The 20065-nt window shown below is 52.7% G+C and overlaps 1 protein-coding gene across 1 annotated transcript; it reads left to right on the forward strand.

The window, feature by feature from the left end:
- Positions 1 to 533: 533 nt before the first annotated feature.
- On the forward strand, positions 534 to 10054 carry EMILIN3 (elastin microfibril interfacer 3; the record flags this gene model as incomplete). Its single annotated transcript, XM_083872948.1, has 4 exons — positions 534 to 730; positions 3795 to 3917; positions 6826 to 7073; positions 7592 to 10054. 4 exons carry the CDS (start codon positions 534 to 536, stop codon positions 9484 to 9486), a joined length of 2463 nt encoding a protein of 820 aa, XP_083729074.1. The 3' UTR covers positions 9487 to 10054.
- Between the last annotated feature and the right edge of the window lie 10011 nt (positions 10055 to 20065).

Consider the following 20065-nt stretch of genomic DNA (forward strand, 5'->3'; position numbering starts at 1 on the left):
AGGGCTCCAGACCCCGCTGCACCTGCTACCCCGCGGGGGCAAAGGCCGGTGCGCAGGGAGGGGGCTTCGGGAGAAGGGGAGAAGAGGGGGCCGGGGCCGGGAGGGGGTGCGAGCCCCTCGCAGCCCCCGCCGGGGTCGCAGCGCGCTCCCCCCGGGCTGCGCGGGGGCTGCAGCACCGCTGCCGGGGGCTGGACGGGGGGAGAACGGGCTCGGGGGGCTTCGCTTTGTCTCCCCGCCCGCGGGGCCGGGGTCGGCGGCCGTGGGAGGGCGGGAGGAGGAGCGCGGCCCGCCCCCGCCGCCGCCGTACAAAAGGGGACGGGTGGGCGGCGGAGCGGCGTGTGCCGCCGGGCAGGGCCGGGCAGGGGCAGGGACGAGAACAGGGGACAGGGACAGGCAGGGCAGGGGCCGGGCAGGGCGCAGCGGGTGGCGCTCCGGTCCCCTCCGCAGCGCTGTCCCGGCGGGGCCCCGCGGCCGCCCCGTCCCATCTCATCCCATCCCATCCCATCCCGCTCCGCCGCCGCCGTGCCGGGACCATGCGGCGGGCGCGGGCGCTGCGCCGCCGCGGAGCGCTGCTCGCCTGCCTCTCCTTGGGGACGCTGCTGGCCCTCGCCGACGCCAAGGGTACCTTCTACCCCCCCGCCGCCCCCCTGCCCTACGGCGGCAGGTACAGCCTCTACACGGCCGGCTCCAGCCCGCAGCTCGGCCCCGGCAAGCCCGTGGGCAAGCACAAGTAAGCGACCCCCGGCCGCGGCCGCGCGACCCATCCGGAGGGCAGCAGGAGCCGCCGCCCCCGGGCACCGAGCCGGGTCCCCGTCGGGCATCCTCTACCGGGAACGGACCGCGGCCGCCGGGCACCGGTCTGGGCTCTGCAGGCAGCACCCCCGGGGGACGGGCTGCCGCGGGGACCCAAACCCCGGTACCTTCCCCAGGGCTCGCCCGCGGGCATCCCTGGCAGGGCAAGATTCCCTGGGTACTGCCGCGGGCATCCCTTGCTCCGTATCCTCCGCCAGGTGCTGAGCAGTGGCAGCGCAGCGGTGTCTGTCTGTCTCAGTGCCCCCCTCCATCTAGAGGAGGCTCCGGGAGTTGTATTGCCAAGAGGGAACGGGCTCCGTGCGGTGGGGACAAGTGTGCTGCGGTGCGGTGCGGGACGGGGCTGGCGGAGCTGGGGATGGGGGTGCCGTGTGGGGGTTTTGGGGTAGGTGCATCTACCTGCTCTGTGTGACTGGGGCCCGGAGGGGTAGGGGGTGATAATGTGATAGAGAGGAGGATGGCGGTGCACGGACCTACGTGTGAAAACAGGTCGGTTTTGAGGGAATTTGCTTGTAAAATACTCGCATGCTGGAGTTTAAATAAGTTTTCAAGAAACCTGGAAAGCTCAGGCAGTGAGGAATGTGAGTTTCACACATACTGTAGACTCCGTTTAGTTGCATAAGAGCTGTTATGTTGGGGGTGGAGAGGGGGGTGTCGCTTCCCTCTGCCTGTTTGCTAGAGCAGTTTCTGCCGGGCTCCTTTGAAAGAGGGAGGATGTGGAATTACGAACAGGCTGAAATGAATAAAGTAATACTCGGGACAAACAATACTGGCAGTGCCAGTGAGAGCTTTCAAAAACCCGTAACATTTTCCAGCTGCTCGCTCTAAAAACATCAGGCTGGAGCTATAAAACTGCTTGCCACAGGTGTGTGAGAAAGGGAAGGGGTTCTGAGAGGGAGAGTGAGCCAGAGCCACACTAACCCGAGCAGTCACAGGTAGGCAGTGTTCATTAGTAGTGGCTGGTAGATCTGCCTGCATTGGCTACCAGCTAACTTAGAGGCACTTGGTGGTGTGTTTGTGAGCAGGTCCTGGATTTATGGATGGATGGTGATCCTAAGTTTCCACATACACACATGAACTCCTTTGCCTCTAGCTAAGAGAAGTGGCTGGCCTTCCTTCTCCTGTGGTCCTGTGCACGGATGAATGACTCACTTGTGGAGGAGCAGGGAGCAGCATAGGGCCCTGCTCATGCTCTGAGCCTGGCAGCCCCTTGCCAGGACAGACTGCTCAGGTCTGGGCAGGCTGGAAATGCCAGTCACAAATGGGAGCTGTGTGTCCATCCCAGGGGATCAGAGGGAGCCCTCGGTGAGGGGCTGGCATGGATGTGCTGGTGCAGCTCCTGGGAGGAGCAAATGGGATGTGCTGGGGGTGTGGGATCAGGGGATCCCTGCTGGAAGGGAGCAGAGAGAAGCTTGAAGAGGGGATGACCCTGCTCACACCTTACTGCTTCACAGTGAGAGCTCCTGCCCCTGGTGGGCTCTTGGAGATCGTGTAGCCTGGTCAGGGCATCTGAATGAGGGCACTGGGAGGCAGCTGGGGTTGCTGCAGCTCAGCTGGCTGATCACAGGCAGGGATGCAGTTGGAATTCCCTGGCGTGGCCATCACACAGCCTGTGGAGAACAGCTTCAGGGCTGAGCACAGAAATGAGCTGCAGGGCCTTAGCCCAGCTCTCATGGGCTTGCCATGATGGTCTGAATGATGTTGAGACACCTCTGGCAGGTGGAGGCAGAGGAAAGGGACTGTGACTGTCAGGATGAAGCAGAAAGGTTTGGTAAGAAGGGCTGTGGTGTCTCCTATTGGAGCGTGTGTGTGTGTATGTGTGTGTGTGTGCAGAGGATGGGTGTGCACAGCCCTCCCTCAGCCCCCAGCGTGTCACTCCCAGGGGCCAGAGCAGCAGGACTTTGGCTCACCCTGAGTGGGGAAAGATTGATGAAGGAGGGACAAGCACTGATGGCAAGCAGGTGAAGACAAACACGCTCCCTGCCCATCCATACCAAACCCCCCAGCTGGCAGAGGGGAAGCCACGTCCTCCCGCCTCACTGAACACCTCTCTGCACCTGCAGCTTGCGCTGGCCCATCTGCTCCAACCCGCTGACCTCCTGCCTCAGCTCTGCTCTGCTCCGTGGGCCTGTGCCCTCCTCTCCTCCCGCTCTGCCGTCTGCCACATCCCCCTCCCCTTAATCCCTGCCTCACCACACATCCCTGCTGTCTCTGCCCCTGTGGACCAAGTCCATCTGCTCCTGCCGGCAGCCCTGTCTTCAGCTGGAACAGCCTTGGCCTCCATCTGTCCTACCAGCAGTCCTCCATCCTTCCCACACACTGCTTTCCTCCCAGCCTAATCCTCAGTGCCTGCCTTTGCTGCTTGGCTCAGGAAAGCTGACTGGTACCTGTGGCACCCAGCTGCAGAGAGGTGGCAGGAGGGAAGAGGCTCTCTACCAACTGTCCTAGAGATAAGAAGGGGTTTCCAGCCTCCATCACAGATCTACTCCGTGTCCCTGCCTCCATGATGGAGGGGCCCATGATGCTGCAGCCCTACAGAGCAGCATCTCCTCTCTGTGTCTTGTCTGTGGCAGCACCCACAGCAAGGGCTGAAGGCTTTTAGGTTGGCCTCTGCACTGGCAGCACTCCAGGAGCTGCTGCAGGACACACCACCCCTGCCAGGCACTGCTGGAGCTGTTTCTGGGATGCTATTCCTACAGCTGCTGCTGCTGGGATTCTGATTGTCATCACAGCCTGTCTCACCACACAGTCCATGCTGTGCCAAGCACAGCCAAGCTCTGGGGACACCACCACCACTGGTGACAACAGGGCTGTGACAGGAACCATGCTCCTGCAGCATGGCTGTGATGCCCCTCCCCAGCAGCTGCCCAAGCTGGGGGGCTCCTTCCAGCTCCTGCCCCCACACCTCACTGGCAGTGTCTGGCAGTGCAGGCAGTGCTGTCTGCTGGGCAGGGGCTGACACTGTCTCCTGTGTTTCTCCCCAGGAGCTACTGTGCCTACGTGGTGCAGCGCAATGTGACGTGCACGCTGCAGGACGGGGCCGAGAGCTACGTCAAGGCCGAGTACCACAAGTGCAGCTGGGGCCCCAAGTGCCCAGGGAAAGTGCTGTGAGTATGGGGACACTGGAGCATGATTCTCTTCCCCTCCCAAAGGCCTCTCTCTCCTGAGACCCTGTGCCACCTTTCTGACCATGAGCCCACACTTTTTAGATGGCAGTGAGAGGGGCTGAAAGACTTTTCCTGGACATGGCAGTCAGTGGCAGGGCAGTGGTGTTGGGAGGAGGCAAGGTGGGATCTGTCAGGAGGGAGAGGGAGCTCTAGCCCTCCTCAGAAACTGTCAGGGGAGGTTTAAATTTGATATCAGGAAAAGGTTTTCACCCAGATGAGCACTGGAAAAGGCTCCCCAGGGAAGCTGATCATGGCACCAAGCCTGACAGAGTTGAAGAAGTGTTGGACAATTATCTCAGGCCCATGGTGTGATTTTTGGGGGTGATCTGTGCAGTTGTGGGGCAGAATGATCCTTAATGGGTCCCTTCAAGCTCAGGATATTCTATGATTCAGAAATAAATCTAGAAATCATGGGAAGTGGGGAGGTGCCTGTGCATGTGTAGGAAAGCAGTTTGTCATGGACCTGCAATGTGGCAGAATGATGGCAGCTCAGTGAGAACCTGACTGAGAGGAGAAGGAAATGGGGCCTGTGGCTGGGGATGGCTTAGTGCTTCCTGCTCCAGGAATATATTTGCAAAACTCTTTGCCACCTCATTGATGCTGGAAGGAAACACTTTACTGTGCCACTGCTGGAGCCTCCCGTGGTGCAGGGCAGACACTGGGGCTTTGTGCTTCACCACCCTCCAGGAATGCTGCTCCAGGGGAAAAGCTGTTCTCCTGCATCCCCCCAGGCCTGAGGAGTGGAGCAGAGCTGAGCACAGAGGAAAACTGGGGTGAGAGAAGTTTTTGTCAGAGTCTAGTACCCATCCTGTGGCAGCTGGCTGGGACTCTCCATGTGCTGGTGGTGCTGTGGGCTCTACTGGCATCCTCTGCTGGCAGAGACGGGCAGCCAGACCCACTCACTCACTCGTCCTTTCCATCACAAGTGTTTTAGCAGCATTTGGAGACTTCAGGACCTTCTGCAGCTGCTGGTACCCGTGGAGGAGATCTCCAAAGCCTCTCCCATCACTACGATGTCCTCTCTTTGTCTCCTTCAAGTGAAACCAGGGTGTTTTCTGAGGGCAGATGGACCCACAGCCGAATTTGCTGCAGAGCCTCAGATGCTGCATCCATGGGCAAAAGGGAAACATGGGTTTTCCACGTGCTGGGGCAATCAGCTAATGTTTGTGCAGCTGGCTGCAGATACTTCCCTTGCTGCTGTTTGGAGCAGGAGCAGAAAGATTTGGAGGTGCCCAAGGCTTTGAGCTCCTCTGCAGAGGCTGGGATGACACAGAGAAGGTGCTGGGATGACACAGAGCAGGTGCTCTGCCTTTTGGATGCAATGCTCCTCCTTTCTTCACTCCCTGACTGTGGCTGGAGCAGCAATCTCCCGTGGTGCATCCAGGCAGGTTTCTACACACTGCAACAGAAGAGAAGATCATTGAAACTCAGCAGCATCTGTGAAGAGGAATAACAAGAAGAGCTCATTCTGAAATCATCCCTTTGGGAAAGGATGTTGGGAAATTTGGAAGAGATTCAAGGAGCAGAGGATTTGTGTTTGGTTTATCCCCCTGCCCTGTGGTGTGTATGGAGGTGGCTGTATCTCCCTGGGAATCATGTGGAAGCAGCACTGCCAGGGGCTGCAGCCTGGGCTGGGGACACTGGATTCAGACAAGGACATGGATGGCAGGGAATCAGCCCCGTGTGGTGCCCTGACTGATGGATAAGTGCCTTCTGCAGCCCCTCTGCAGCATGGATGGCTGTGCTGCTCCTCCAAGACCTTCTGCTGAACATGCTGGAGAAGAACAAGAGGCTGATTGTGTGTGCTGTTGCAAACCAACAAAATTCAGGGCTTTCAGGCCCTGGTAAACTCAGATTGGAGATTTCCAAAAGGCAGGCTTAAAGCATTGGTATTTAGAGGTGGTGAGAAAAGTGCCATGTTCAGCCCTGTATGGTTCAGCTCAGCTGGTGAGGGAACACAGGAGCCAGCAGGGTACTGTCCCATCACTGCTGCCTTACAGGGAAATGCCAAGGAGAAGCTGAATCCTCCCCCTTGGCTGCTGGGACCCCATCCAGAGCGAGAGCAGAGGGGGAAGGTGTGAGGTGGACTTGCACCTGGTGTGTTGGGTATGGGAGGATCAGTGCTGTAGTACCCAAATCCATGATGGAGACACTTCCCAGGACATCCCAGCTGGGGCAGGAGGCAGTGTAAGGAGCCATTCCTCTGTGCACATCACAGCATCACCCTGGAGATCCCCACCAGGTCAGCCCAAGCCCCTTTAGGCTTCCCAGCAAACTGATGCCCTCAACACAGAGAGAAAACATCTTTCCAAAGGTATTCCAGCCCCTAGGGGAGCTTCCACACAGGATTACATTTGAGAAGAGGATTTTTTTGATCCCACTAGGAAACTCTGTAGACCAATTCAAAGTGCAAACCACTTTTACAAGCAGTTCACTTCCCTCTTGGAAGTGATGTGAGCTTGCAGGGCTTTTGAAATCAGTTCAATCATTTCATCTTGTGCTCTGCTGGCCAGAAGTTGCCAAACAGTGTGGTATCTGTCACAGTGGTCACCTATCAGGCCAGGGACTTCAGGAATACACTTAGAGCTGCAGTTCTAAATCAACACAGTGTCCCAGGTTAAAAAATACTCGACCAAAACCCCACTGTAATGCTACACTGAGCTATGGTGCAGCAAGAGCTCTGGGAGAAGATGGGCCATGGTCTGCAGGTGCAGCACAAGGGTTTCAGTCAGGCTTTCTCATGTGCCCAGATCTCCCACATCCAGCAGGACTGTGAGCCTGCTCTATTGCTTGATGTTGAGGTTGCTTCTCTAAACTGTCTTCTCTCTCCCTCCCCTCTCCCGGAAAGGTACCGCACCTTCTTCAGGCCCAAATACAAGATTGGATACAAGACAGTGACCGAGCTGTCCTGGAGGTGCTGCCCAGGCTTCATGGGAGAAGGGTGCCCTGACAGCCCGACAGACCAGCCTGGCCTTCTGCCCCAGCATCCCAGCCCTAAAATGCCTCCCGGGCAAAAGATGTTTCCAATGCCCAGACTTCCTCCCTATCCCAAAAGCCACCCTGACCTGTTTCCAGGACCAAAGAAGAATCAGTATGGTGAGATCTTGCTCCTGCTTCATGTCCCCAGGTCCCCCAGGTCACCACACCATTGTCATGCACTCAAACCTCCAAGTTCTCTCTGTTTCAGCACAGAGCATGAACCTGGCAGAAATTCCTTAGGTGATATGTTTACTATCAGAGACCTGACATTTGGTTGCTTTGAGGACCACTCGCTTTTTATATCTTGTTTTTTTCAAAACGTGCAGCTTCAAAATTGCCTTTCCTCATTGATTTAGAGCATTTTTTCCATTAATTACGGGGTTGATAGGTTGTGTCTCAAGATTAGGTTATCCTGGGCTATTATCACCACCTACTGTTGAACTTGGGAATAGAAGACTGGATCCCAAGAGGAAAGGGGCTTTCCTGATAGCTTAAGGAGAGATGTGAGCTGAGATTTGCTGAAATAACAGTAACATGGGGCAGAACAAAAGGTTATTCTGGGAAAAGACTTGAAGGAGAGAAGCTAAAGGAGCACCAGCCCTCACTGTGCCCTCTCTATTTCTTTCCCTGTGCAGGCAGGAAGCTGCCTGGCCTCTTTGGGGACCGCCTGGATCGGCTGGAGGAGGAGGTGAGGCGCCTTTCCCAGTCCTACGACAGCCTGCACACCATGGTGAGTGGGCTGGGGGACCGCCTGCGCTTGGCCATCCAGGAGGACACCACCAAGATGATCGGCTCCCTGATGAACAGCCCGGGCACGCCGGACTCCTCCGTGGGCTTCGGCATCATTCCCGATGGCCTGGTGGACGTGGCGGACAAAGCCGACATGGCCACCTACCCTCCCGTGGGGGAGATCCTGACCAAAGTGACCGAGGTGAGCGACGTGCTGAAAAACAAGGCAGATCTGCTGCACGAGGTTCGGGGCATGGTCCTGGACCACGACGGGCAGATCAAGCACCTGCTGGAGTCCGCCCGGCCCTCGCCCCTCACCTCCATCGACCAGCTGGAGGAGTACGTGGACACGAGGCTGAGCAACCTGCGTGGAGAGCTGCTCGACGGCTTCGAGAAGAAGCTGGGCAAGATCCAGACCACGTGTGATTTCCGCATCCAAGAGGTGCGGCAGCAGTGCGAGGAGGAGAAAGCTGCCAACCTGCGGCTGCAGCAGACGCTGGATGGGAAGGAGCTAGAGATCAAGAAAGAGATCTCTCAGCTGGAGACCCAGATCCAAGGGCTGACGGTGGTGGAAAGCTGCTGCAGCAACCTGGACTACCTCACCGATCGCATGAACATCCTTGAGAAAGGCCTTCACAGCATCTCTGAGTCCCAGAAGAACCTCCACTCACGCCTGGATGGAGAAATCTCCACTGCCACCCTAGGGAACCTCTTTGAAGGGCGGTTTGAGGACCTGGAAGCCAGGCTCAATGCGACAGAGGGGGAAACAGGGAGCTGCTGCTCTGGTATAGAGGACAGCATGAGAGGCACAGTGGTGGCAGAGGTGGATGGCATGAGGACTGCCTTTGAAGACAAAATGCAGACCCTGGAGGACAGGTTCATGACCATCGTGGGGGAGCTGAACAATGTCAGTTCTCCCATGGGCATGGACGGAGCAGTGGTGCCTGTGCTGGAAGGGGAGCTTGCCAGCATGAGGAAACGGACGGATGAGACGCTGGAGGCGTTGCAGAATCGCCTCATCACTCTGGAGACCACCTGCTCCCTGGGCTGCACCTCTGCCTCCAAAGATGTGGAGACCTTCCGCACGGAGATTGAGGATTGCCAGAACAAGAACCAGGACCTGCTCCTGCGGATGGACAGCAACTACGACCTCCTGCGCAAGCTGAACGCCACCATCCTGGAGATCCAGCGGCGAATCGAGGGGGAGGCATCGGGGGCTCTGCAAGGGGAGATCACCTTGCTAAAGATCAACCTGAACACCGTGAGCAAGTCTCTGACAGGGCTCAAGGACTCCGTGTCGCAGTACTCAGACACCGTGACACACGTCAACTCCTCCCTAGACGAGCACGAGCGGAAGATTGAGGATGAGGTCCACTCCATCCAGGAGAAAGTCAACGACCAAGGCTCCCAGCTTTTCTTCAGCAACCGCCGTGTCCTGAACCTCAAGGGAGACCTGGAGCGACTCAAAGCCAGGATTGTCAGCGACCTGAGCTCCTGCAAGAGCGTGGCCCACGGCCTGCAGCAGGAGGTGTCTGACTTTGACCAGCGGGTGGCGCGGGTGGAGAGCGCCTGCGGCAGGCTGGGGACCCTCGCCGGCAGCCTGGGCGACATCAGGGAGGAGCTGGAGAAACACGCGGGCAGTCTGTGGGACTACATGGACCACGTGAACGGGACACTGGCTGCCCACTCTCAGGAAATAACAGGACTGAAGGACAACTTGCTTGACTGTCAAGCCAAGGTGTCTGAGCTGGCAGAGCAGGTCGGGCACTTGGAAGAGAAGGCAGAGAGGAGGCAGCATTAGCCACACTGCCATGCCATGTGTCTTCCTTCTCCTGCTGTGAAGGACATGATTAAATTATATCACACAGACTCGCTCCAATGTGACAACAGTTCTTGGGATAATTTTTTTATGAAAAGCTGCTATTTTTTTTTTTTTCCTCCCCTTATCTTGTTGGCCTCAATTCTCCTTGACTTCACCATGCTGGTACTCCCCTCCTAATGCTGAGCAACTGTCCTGAGCCTGGTGCAGCAGGTACTGACCTGGTGTTGCTTTGGCTCCTGGGCTGATGACTCCAGAAGGACAATTCAAGAGTAAGCTGGAGGCAGAAACTTTTTTTTTTTTTTTTTTTTTTTTTTTTTTTTTTTTTTTTTTTTTTTTTTGTGGATTTATTCTTTCTTGAAGAATAAAACCCTGCAGTTGAGGAATAGTTTCTCTGACCTAAAGACCAGCTGTGTCTTAATCCAGAGACTGAGCAGAGCCATGGCTCCTTGCAGGGAACAAAACTCACCACAGGAACTGTAGATTTCAAAGAACACACATATTCACACGTCCTCTGGGAACTGTTTCCCTTCTCCAAGATGGCAGATCTCCTTGTGTCTGGTAAATCCATTTTTAATGCTCCCTCCTCCATGCAGATGCACATGCCTTATGGAGCATACAAGGGTGTGCATTAGGAAAACACATATGCATATGTATATGTATATATATGGTATGTGTATGTATATTTTTGAACAATCCTGGGTCATGGTGCTCACCTGATTCCAGTTTCCTAATGCTGCCCTCATGTCCTTTGCCATATTCCAAAGACCCACACTGAGTAGCTGAAAGCTGTGGCAGCAGTGTTTGGAGAGAGCCCCATGGTCCTTGGGGCTGCTGTGCTTTGCAATTCCACTTTGCTGGGCTCTCTGGTTACACCTGGGCTCTCTGGTTATGGAAAACTTCTCTTTTCCAAGGAGAAGTGTGTCCATAGGTCTGTGCAGAGACCAAGCTGGGCACAGAGCAGTCCTGTTCTCCAGCCCTGGCTCTCCTGTTTTATTGATTAAACTTGTGAACCTTGTCCCAGGCAGGAGACACCCGTGCTCCAGGGTGTGAGTGCAGCAGTGAGTCTGCATCCACCTCATGCTCTTCCGATCCCACAGGGATGGCTGTAGCCCTGGGACCAACACTGATGTGGAACAAGGCAGGGCATCTGTGAGAACACCTCTGGAAAGCTGTCCCCAGCGCAGAATAAAAAACGCACATCATTTCCCCAGCTTGACTCTTGTTTCCCATGAATAGGCAGGCTGGAAAACTTCCACATTCCCGAGCAGCTCCAGCCTTGCCCTACAGAGCTGCTGCACACAGAACCCACCTCTCCTATGGGCACCCTCTGCTGATCAGCCAATGGGGACTTCATTACTAAGATGAGGAGGAAATTAAAGAGCCTCCATTCAAGCAACTCTGGCACTTTATAGCAGAGGAGCATGTTTTTCTCTCAGCATTGTAGCTCACAAACCCTTCCACCCCACCGTGCCTTTGGCTCTCACACAGTGCCTGTTGTCACCACCAGGGTGTCCCTGCTCCTCTGCACCATGATTCCCTCCCTGATCCCCCCCGATTGCATAAAGGAGGAGCTCTGCGCTCTGATTAGCACAAACCAGCAGCAGCTCTCAGCAGAGATGCATCTGGGCACCTTTTCTCACCCACAAAATCTGTGTGAGCTCCCTTGAATGTGCTTCCAGGCTAGGGAGGACCACAGGGCTCACTGAGTCCAGTAGCCACACCATGTTACCCCGAGGCAGTAAAGTTCCTCTGCCAGAGGAGCATGAGCCATCAGCTGTGGGAGCATAGAGGACATGTGGCCTCCCCAGCACTTGTCCAGCCCTGCCAGGTGCTCACAGCACCAGAATCCACTGTCCCTGCTCTGGGCTTTGCTGATTTGGAGCTACCCCCAGCTGCTGAGACAATTCTCCAGCTGAGGAATGACCTCCTGCTGCCATTGGACATCCTGCAAAACCTGCTTTTATTTTTCTCCTGCTTAAGGAAGGAGTCTCAAGCCAACCCTCAGTACTTAGTGATGAGCCAGGGAAGCCCTCACCCTGCACAGGGAGCATCCTGCCTAAGCCCCCTTTCCTTCCCCTGACACCAGGGACAAAACCAAAGAGAAAACCAAGCCAAGGGCCAGGCTCCCTGTTCCCCAGCCAGGGCTGGGTTAGAGTGGCTGAACAGGAATAGCTTCCCAGAAAAGAGGGAGCCAGGACTGGCCATAAGAAAGCTAGGACAAGGAAGAAGTCTGACCTTCTGGAAAATGGTGCTATGTTTGGACTGTTCCTGACTAGTCACTTGAAGCTATGGACAGTTTGTTATTACAGTTCTCAGCTATTCATGTTTAAAAAGTGAAAGGAACGTTGTACAAAACTGGGCATTTTTTTAATTGCTTGCAGAGTAAGGAAATGGTGCCCATAGGGTTGTCCTTGCATGGGCAGCTTTCTGAGGCAGTTGATAACTGATCCTGTTAAAGGACTGTGTTCTATTGTTTTTAAAACCATGTCTATTTGTTCAGATTTGAAAAGCTGAAAAACTGTTTGTACTGGAAAGGAAAACAATAAAGTATTTCTTGCTGAGGTTTCCAAGACCAAAATGACTTGTGTGGCTTCCACAAATGGCAGACGAGGAGATGACTTACACACAGGTGTCAGGGAAGGAGCCCAGCCGTGCTCCTGCCTTTGTTTCACTTTATAACCGTGCCATAAAGAGAGAGTTGGAGTGACACATGGAAAGACTCTAAAACTCAAAGACAAAGTGAGTCATAAATTAAGAATGTAGGGCATTTGACCGGGCACCTGCGGGATAGTTGCACAAAGGCTTGTGCACCTACTCGCTCTCAGCATTCCTCAAAAATATTGCATATACATTATACATGAAATACATTTTGCAATATATCTGTGCATATTCATTTCCTCACTCCACCTTTCCCGCTTTGTATGCTAATGAGCTTATCAGCCATTTGTGCCTGTGTACTTGTCTCTGGTGGTCGTCTCAGGGCTCTCAGGGGATGAAGTAAGTGGTCCTAATCAAAATTCACCTTCCCATCCTCTCTCCTTCCCCATGCTCACTCATCACTTGATCACAGTCCAAATTATGGGGCTGATCTAATCTAGTTCCGGGAGTCCGAGGAGCATGTTTGGTGGTAGCCTTGTAAGTTCAGTGTACTTGCCCTATGGTGAACATCATCCTTCCCCTTATCACATACCCTTGCATCCTTTGATATTACTTTCACTCATTGTTGTGGTTTGAAAACAAAATGAGTGAGAGGCTCCAAGTCAGAGATATAATTTAATGAGAAGAAAGGTAAAAGGTAAAAATAAAATAAAATAAATGCAATAACAGAAAGAATCACTGACAGGGTCAGAATACAACCTGAGCAGGATGGTGGAAGCAGTCCAGGTGAAGTGCTCTTCCTGAAGCAGTGATCCTGTAGAGAGGTCTGGGAGCTCTGGTCCTCTGGGAATCCAGTGGGTAAGTACCCCCTGCACTGTCCCAAATCCCAGCTTATATCCAGGTGAGAATGCTTGGCTCCTCCCCCTGGGCAGAGCGTCTCACAATAGCATGAGAAGTGTGAAATGTGTCCTTGATGGCCCATTAACAGAGATAACCCCTGGAGGGAGTTACCTGTGACTCATGGGCCATTAGCAGGAGACACCCCAGAAGTCATTAGCAGAAAAACACCCCAAAGGCGTTAATGGGCCATTAGCAGAAAAGGCAGGGGGCTTGGGAAAACACTAGCCCACCTGGTTTCAACAGTTCATGAAGATGGTGATAGAATAAATACTTTGTGTACATCCTACACTGCAACCCAGGACACTCATACACCCTATTTTCCCAAGTAGATCCTGTCTTCATTTATCAGACATTTAACCCAGTAAAATGCAACAAATATTAAACAAGATACATCACCTAAACATTTATTTCTAATCAATACCACTCTAACTCCTAACCCCATGTCTCAGGGGATGCTGAGCCTGGAGGAGAGAGGGCCACGGGGAGGCCTCCCTGGGACCGTGCAGGACTTGAAGGCTCCCCTAGGAAAGATGGGGACAGAGTGTTCAACAGGCTCTGTGGTGGGAGGAGAAGGGAGGATGGCTTTCTACTGCAGGAGGCTGATTTGGGCTGTATCTAAGGAAAGTGGTGCGTTACACTAAGGGTGGTGAGGCCCAGGCCCAGGCTGTGCCCCGAGGCTGGGGATGCCCCACCCCTGGGAACATGCAAGGCCAGGCTGGAGGAGGCTCTGAGCAACCTGGTCTGGGGGGAGGTTGCTCAGGTTGGAACAAGATGAGCTTTAGGGTCCTTTCCAAGCCAAAGCAGGAAAGGATTCCGTCATTCATCATTCCATCTTTCCTGTTTAGGGCAAATTTGGAAGAAAACCTCTGAATGAGGTTCCTCCTGAATAGTAAATTCAAGAGCCCCTCTCCCAATCAATTCAGGAAAAGACCTTGGAGTAAAGTCGAAAAAAACCCCATGTCCTTAACAAGTGAAGTATCCAGAAGCATAAGAATGAATAATACGAAACCATAAAACCTCTCACTGTTTGATCACATGGCAAACAGACAGTCCTTGTCATGGATTGCAGCTCAGCTCGTTCAGTCTCTCATCCATCCCTTCAGTGCTGGAAAAATGCCACGCCCAGGCCGGATGTGCCGGGGGGTGACCTCTTGGTGTGCTCTTCCAGATTTTCAGTCCGGAGCAGGTTCACTGTTCCAAGAAAAAGGAGAGAAAAACAAAACCTTCAAGAACAACAACAAAGAAAAAAAAAAAAAAAAAAAAAAAAAAAAAAAAAAAAAAAAAAAAAAACAACCAAAAGAACAACAACAAAAAACCAACAAAAAACTGAACCAAAAACCAGTCCAGGGAATTTTTTTTTCCTGAGCTAGCTAAAAATAACTAAAGGAAGAAGGTCTTTGTCCAATTTGTCTGTGTGGCACACAACACTGTCATGGAGCAGAATCTGGAAAACTGAGAAAAAATTCTAAAAATTAACTTGGCACTTGGTCTTTCCCCCCACTTCACTCAGAATGGACAAGCCTGAAACTTAGAGGGCCATGAGGAGAACTTAGATGATGTCACATCAGACAGTCCATGTGGCCATGAGACAATGGCTTGCAGTGACTTACTGCAACTTTCTTGGTAAACTGCACAGTTTGCACTGCACTCTGCTCAAAGTGGACCTGGCAATGTGCTGGAAAACACAACATTGACACTGCTCTCAGTCTCTGTATCTCTCTGCTGCCTGGATCTTGCCATCCATCCCTGCAGGGTATCCAACCCGAACAGAACAGAAGATATATGACATAACATGTTAGCTATACTCCACAGTCCAAATAATTTCTCTAATAAACTATCTCACTGACTCAAGCCTATGTCACAGCTATAAAATTGATTACACTCAAACATCTCAAAAGTCAAATTGGCAATTAGAGGTTAAAGCTTAACCTCTGACACTGTCTCAGGTATAAAGGCAATGTAGGTTAAAGCACAAATTCTGACACTGCTCTCAGTCTCGGTATCTCTCTGCTGCCTGGAGCTTGCCATCCATCCCTGCAGGATGCTCACTTTTGTCCCAATGAAGGTACAGGGCCATTCCATGGAGGTGGACAGCCCCAAGTGCCTGGGTGGGCTGGAGCTCTGTGGGGATGGTGTGGGACAGGGACCCCACTCTGTGGTTTTGCTCCCTATGCAGGATGTCACAGACACTAAGGAGGAGATGGAGGTGGATGCGGAGGAGGAAATGGAAGAAGAGATGGAGGTGGATGTGGAGGAGGAGATGGAGGAAGAGATGGAGGTGGAAATGGAGGATCACACTGAAGACATGGAGGTGGATGAGCAAGGTGAGGAGGAGAAGATGGTCTTGGGATGAAGGGGGAGCCCAGCAGCAGGACAGGCAGGGGCTGGCCATGGCCTGCCCACAGGCAGAGTGGGTGCCCTGCTGCCAGGCTGGGGCTGGGCTGGGTGTCCCCGCTCAGGGACACGGTGCCCTGAGGGCTGTCCCTGGCTTCTGGTGGCACAAACAGCACCCCCAGCCTGCCCTGGGCTTGCTTTGGGCCAGGCTTTGGGTGCCCCTGCCTGGGGCCCAGCCCTCAGCCCCAGCCAGGCTCAGTGCTGGCAGCAGAGTCCCTCTCTGCCAGCGTGTCCCAGCCTGGGGGCACAGGGAACAGCCCTCTGGGCCTGCCTGGAGTGACCCTGGCACTTGCTTCTCTTCCAGGGCTGATGGAGATGCCGGGCACGGATGCAACCCCTCTGGATAGTTGTTTTACAGTTTGTTTTCACATTTTCATCTGGAAATAATGTTTTAGAGTTTCTTATTCTCTTTTCTATGTGTCATACATTTCTATATAGGTTTTTGTAATGTAAACACCTTTTATATATTGCTGTTGTAATAAAGATTCTTACATTGAAAATGCATCATGTAGTCTGTTTCTGCTGCTACTCTTCTGTAAATAAACAATCTTTATTTTTCACACCCCAGCTCCACTTGCATTTGCTTTGGGCACAGGGAGCATTTGCAGGGTTGTGGGTGCCTGGGGCTGCAGGTCCCTGGGGCTGTTGGCACGGCCACCCTGGGGCCACTTGTGCACAGAGGGCTCCCACTGACAGGTCACACTCTCCTTGCAGTTCCTTTGGACATGCATGGTACATGTTTGTAAGGAAAGGAAAACAAGAATGTATTTCTTGCTAAGGCTTTCCAAGATCAAAATGACTTGTGTGGCTTCCAGAAGTGGCAGACAAGGAGATGAGTTACAGACACACTCAGGGGTCAGGGAAGGAGAAGGGAGATGCCAGAGTGGAGGAAGGAGCCCAGCAGTGCCTGTGCCTTTGTTTCACTTGATAACCTCCCATGAAGAGAGAGCTGGGGATGCTGAGCCTGGAGGAGAGAGGGCCATGGGGAGGCCTCCCTGGGACCGTGCAGGACTTGAAGGGTCCTCTAGGAAAGATGGGGACAGAGTGTTCAACAGGGTCTGTGGTGGGAGGAGAAGGGAGGACGGCTTTCAACTGCAGGAGGTCGATTTGGGCTGTATCTAAGGAAAGTGGTGCGTTACACTAAGGGTGGTGAGGCCCAGGGTCAGGCTGTGCCCCGAGGCTGGGGATGCCCCATCCCTGGGAACATGCAAGGCCAGGCTGGAGGAGGCTCTGAGCAACCTGGTCTGGGGGGAGGTTGCTCAGGTTGGAACAAGATGAGCTTTAGGGTCCTTTCCAAGCCAAAGCAGGAAAGGATTCCGTCATTCATCATTCCATCTCTCCTGGTTTAGGGCAAATTTGGGAGAAAACCTTTGAATGAGGTCCCTCCTGAACAGTAAATTCAAGCAGCTCGTTTCCCAATCAATTCAGGAAAAGACCTTGTAATAAAAGTCAAATAACTTGTATCTTCAACAAGTGAAGTATCCACAAGCATAGGAAATGACTAATATGAGACTATAAAACCTCTTACTGCATGAAGAGATGGCAAATTCAAACAGTCCTTGTCATGGAGTGCAGCCCAGCTCGCTCAGATTCTTATCTGTCCCTCCTGGGACAGTGCTGGCAAATGCCACACCCAGGCGACACAGTTGCCGTGGTTACCTTCTGGTTCACCTTTCCAGACCTGGTTCACTGTTCCAAGAAAAAGGGGAGAAAAACAAAACCTTCAAGAACAACAACAAAGGAAAACCCAAAAAAACCCAAAATAACAACAAGAAACCAACAACAAAACTGAACCAAAAACCAGTCCAGGGAATTTTTTTCCTGAGCTAAAAATAACTAAAGGAAGAAGGTCTTTGTCCAATTTGTCTGTGTGGTACATAACATTGTCATGGAGCAGAATCTGGAAAACTGAGAAAAAATTCTAAAAATTAATTTGGCACTTGTTCTTTCCCCCCACTTCACTCAGAATGGACAAGCCTGAAACCTAGAGGGCCATGAGGAGAACTTAGATGATGTCACATCAGACAGTCCATGTGGCCATGAGACAATGGCTTGCAGTGACTTACTGCAACTTTCTTTGTAAACTGCACAGTTTGCACTGCACTCTGCTCAAAGTGGACCTGGCAATGTGCTGGAAAACACAACATTGACACTGCTCTCAGTCTCTGTATCTCTCTGCTGCCTGGATCTTGCCATCCATCCCTGCAGGGTATCCAACCCGAATAGAACACAAAAAATATGGCACAACCTGTTAATTCCTTAAACAATTATACTCCACAGTCCAAATAATTTCTCTAATAAACTATCTCAAAGACTCAAGCCAATGCCACAGCTATAAAATTATAGCACTAAACAGTTATCTCAAAGTGAACCTGGCAATGTGGGTTATGGCAGGAGAGAAAAAAAGAGAATATGGATGAACAACTGACTGCCAAAGTAAACAAGGTTCTCCTTTGTACTTTCTACTTTCTCCTTTCTACAGAACGTAGCAAGAGTTATTTAGAACTTTTTTGATGGTTCAGTCTCAAATTCAAGACAAACGAAGGAATCTTTCATAGAGGAAGCAAGATGAAAGCCAGCATACTTCGTTGCTCGATTTTTTTGTGGTCCACAATGTAAGAGTCTGAGGAAGATGATTTGCCAGGACACAGGACGTCATATTGAGGGGGGCCTGGAACAGCTATAAAATGCCACACCACACTCTGCTCAAAGTGGACCAGGCAGCGTGGGGGAAAGCACAACTTCTGACACTGCTGTGATTCTCAGTTTCTCTCGGCTGCCTGGAGCTTGCCATCCATCCCTGCAGGATGCTCACCTTTGTCCCAGTGAAGGTACAGGGCCATTCCATGGAGGTGGACAGCCCCAAGTGACTGCGTGGGCTGGAGCTCTGTGGGGATGGATGTGGGACAGGGACCCCAACCTGAGGTTTTGCTCCCTATGCAGGATGTCACAGACACTGAGGAGGAGATTGAGGTGGATGTTAAGATTGATATGGAGGAAAACACTGAAGCAGATAAAGAAGATTATGGAGAAGAAGAGATGGAGGTGGATGTGGAGGAGGAAATGGAAGAAGAGATGGAGGTGGATGTGGAGGAGAAGATGGAGTAAGAGATGGAGGTGGAAATGGAGGATTCCATTGAAGACATGGAAGTGGATGAGCAAGGTGAGGAGGAGAAGATGGTCTTGGGATGAAGAGGTAGCCCAGCAGCAGGACAGGCAGGGGCTGGCCATGGCCTGCCCACAGGCAGAGTGGGTGCCCTGCTGCCAGGCTGGGGCTGGGCTGGGTGTCCCCGCTCAGGGACACGGTGCCCTGAGGGCTGTCCCTGGCTTCTGGTGGCACAAACAGCACCTCCAGCCTGCCCTGGGCTTGCTTTGGGCCAGGCTTTGGGAGCCCCTGCCTGGGGCCCAGCCCTCAGCCCCAGCCAGGCTCAGTGCTGGCAGCAGAGTCCCTCTCTGCCAGCGTGTCCCAGCCTGGGGGCACAGGGAACAGCCCTCTGGGCCTGCCTGGAGTGACCCTGGCACTTGCTTCTCTTCCAGGGCTGATGGAGATGCCAGGCAAGGATGCCACACCTCTGGATAGATGCTTTACAATTTGTTGTCGCATTTTCATCTGGAAATAATGTTTTAGAGTTCCTTATTCTCTTCTTCATGTTTCCTACATTATATAGGTTTCTGTAAGGTCAGTACCTTTTATAGATTGCTGTCGTAATATAGATTCTTACATTGAAAACGCATCATGTAGTCTGTTTTTGTTGCTACTCTTCTGTAAATAAACAATCTTTATTTTTCACACCCCAGCTCCACTTGCATTTGCTTTGGGCACAGGGAGCATTTGCAGGGTTGTGGGTGGCTGGGGCTGCAGGTCCCTGGGGCTGTTGGCACGGCCACCCTGGGGCCCCTTGTGCACAGAGGGCTCCCACTGACAGGTCACACTCCCCTTGCATTTGATTTGGACGTGCATGGTAAACATAGAGACAAATCCCAGCAGGGATCCCATGAGGGAGCAGAGCTGAGCCTGCACTGGCCTGCAGTTCCTCATTCAGGTCTCTTCCCTGGGTGTCCCTGGTGTTACAGAGGGTGCACTGGGCTCTAGGCAACCCCTGCTCCCAGGCACCCAAAGGGGCTGGAGCCAGCCCAGAGCGAACCTCAGCACAGGGGCCTCTGTCTTTTGCAAGGCCTCTTTTCCATTCAGACCCATGGACATACAGAAGAAGCATGGATTTGTTTTCTGTTTGTAATTAATTTTGCTACCTTAGCTAAACACAGTAATTAAAAAAAAATAGGGAAAAAATTAATTTTCTAGAAGCTGGTCCCCATCACCCCCAGGATCCCACTTGGTAGGATGCTTGAGCAGAATAAGCCAAATCACATTTTAGAAAGGACTTGGAGCCTGGCTCCCATGTCTATGCACAGGAAGAGGAAGCCTCGATTAAGGCACTTTTTTTTATCACTTTTAGTTCAGGACACTCAAAAGCCCGGTTCCTCCATCAATCTTTACAAGTTGGTGAGCAGTTTCAGCTACCAAACTTCAGGTAGCTGGACTGTCTGAACACTGGTATACAGGAGGTAGAAATAGCTATGTGATAATGTCATAAGCTCATCAATAAATACAACAGGGAACCATCAGCTTTAAAAAAAATAGCCACGCTTTAAAGGAGCTACAAAT

This window comes from Zosterops lateralis (assembly GCF_965231275.1).
Source record: "Zosterops lateralis genome assembly, chromosome: 16".
Lineage (NCBI taxonomy): Eukaryota > Metazoa > Chordata > Aves > Passeriformes > Zosteropidae > Zosterops > Zosterops lateralis.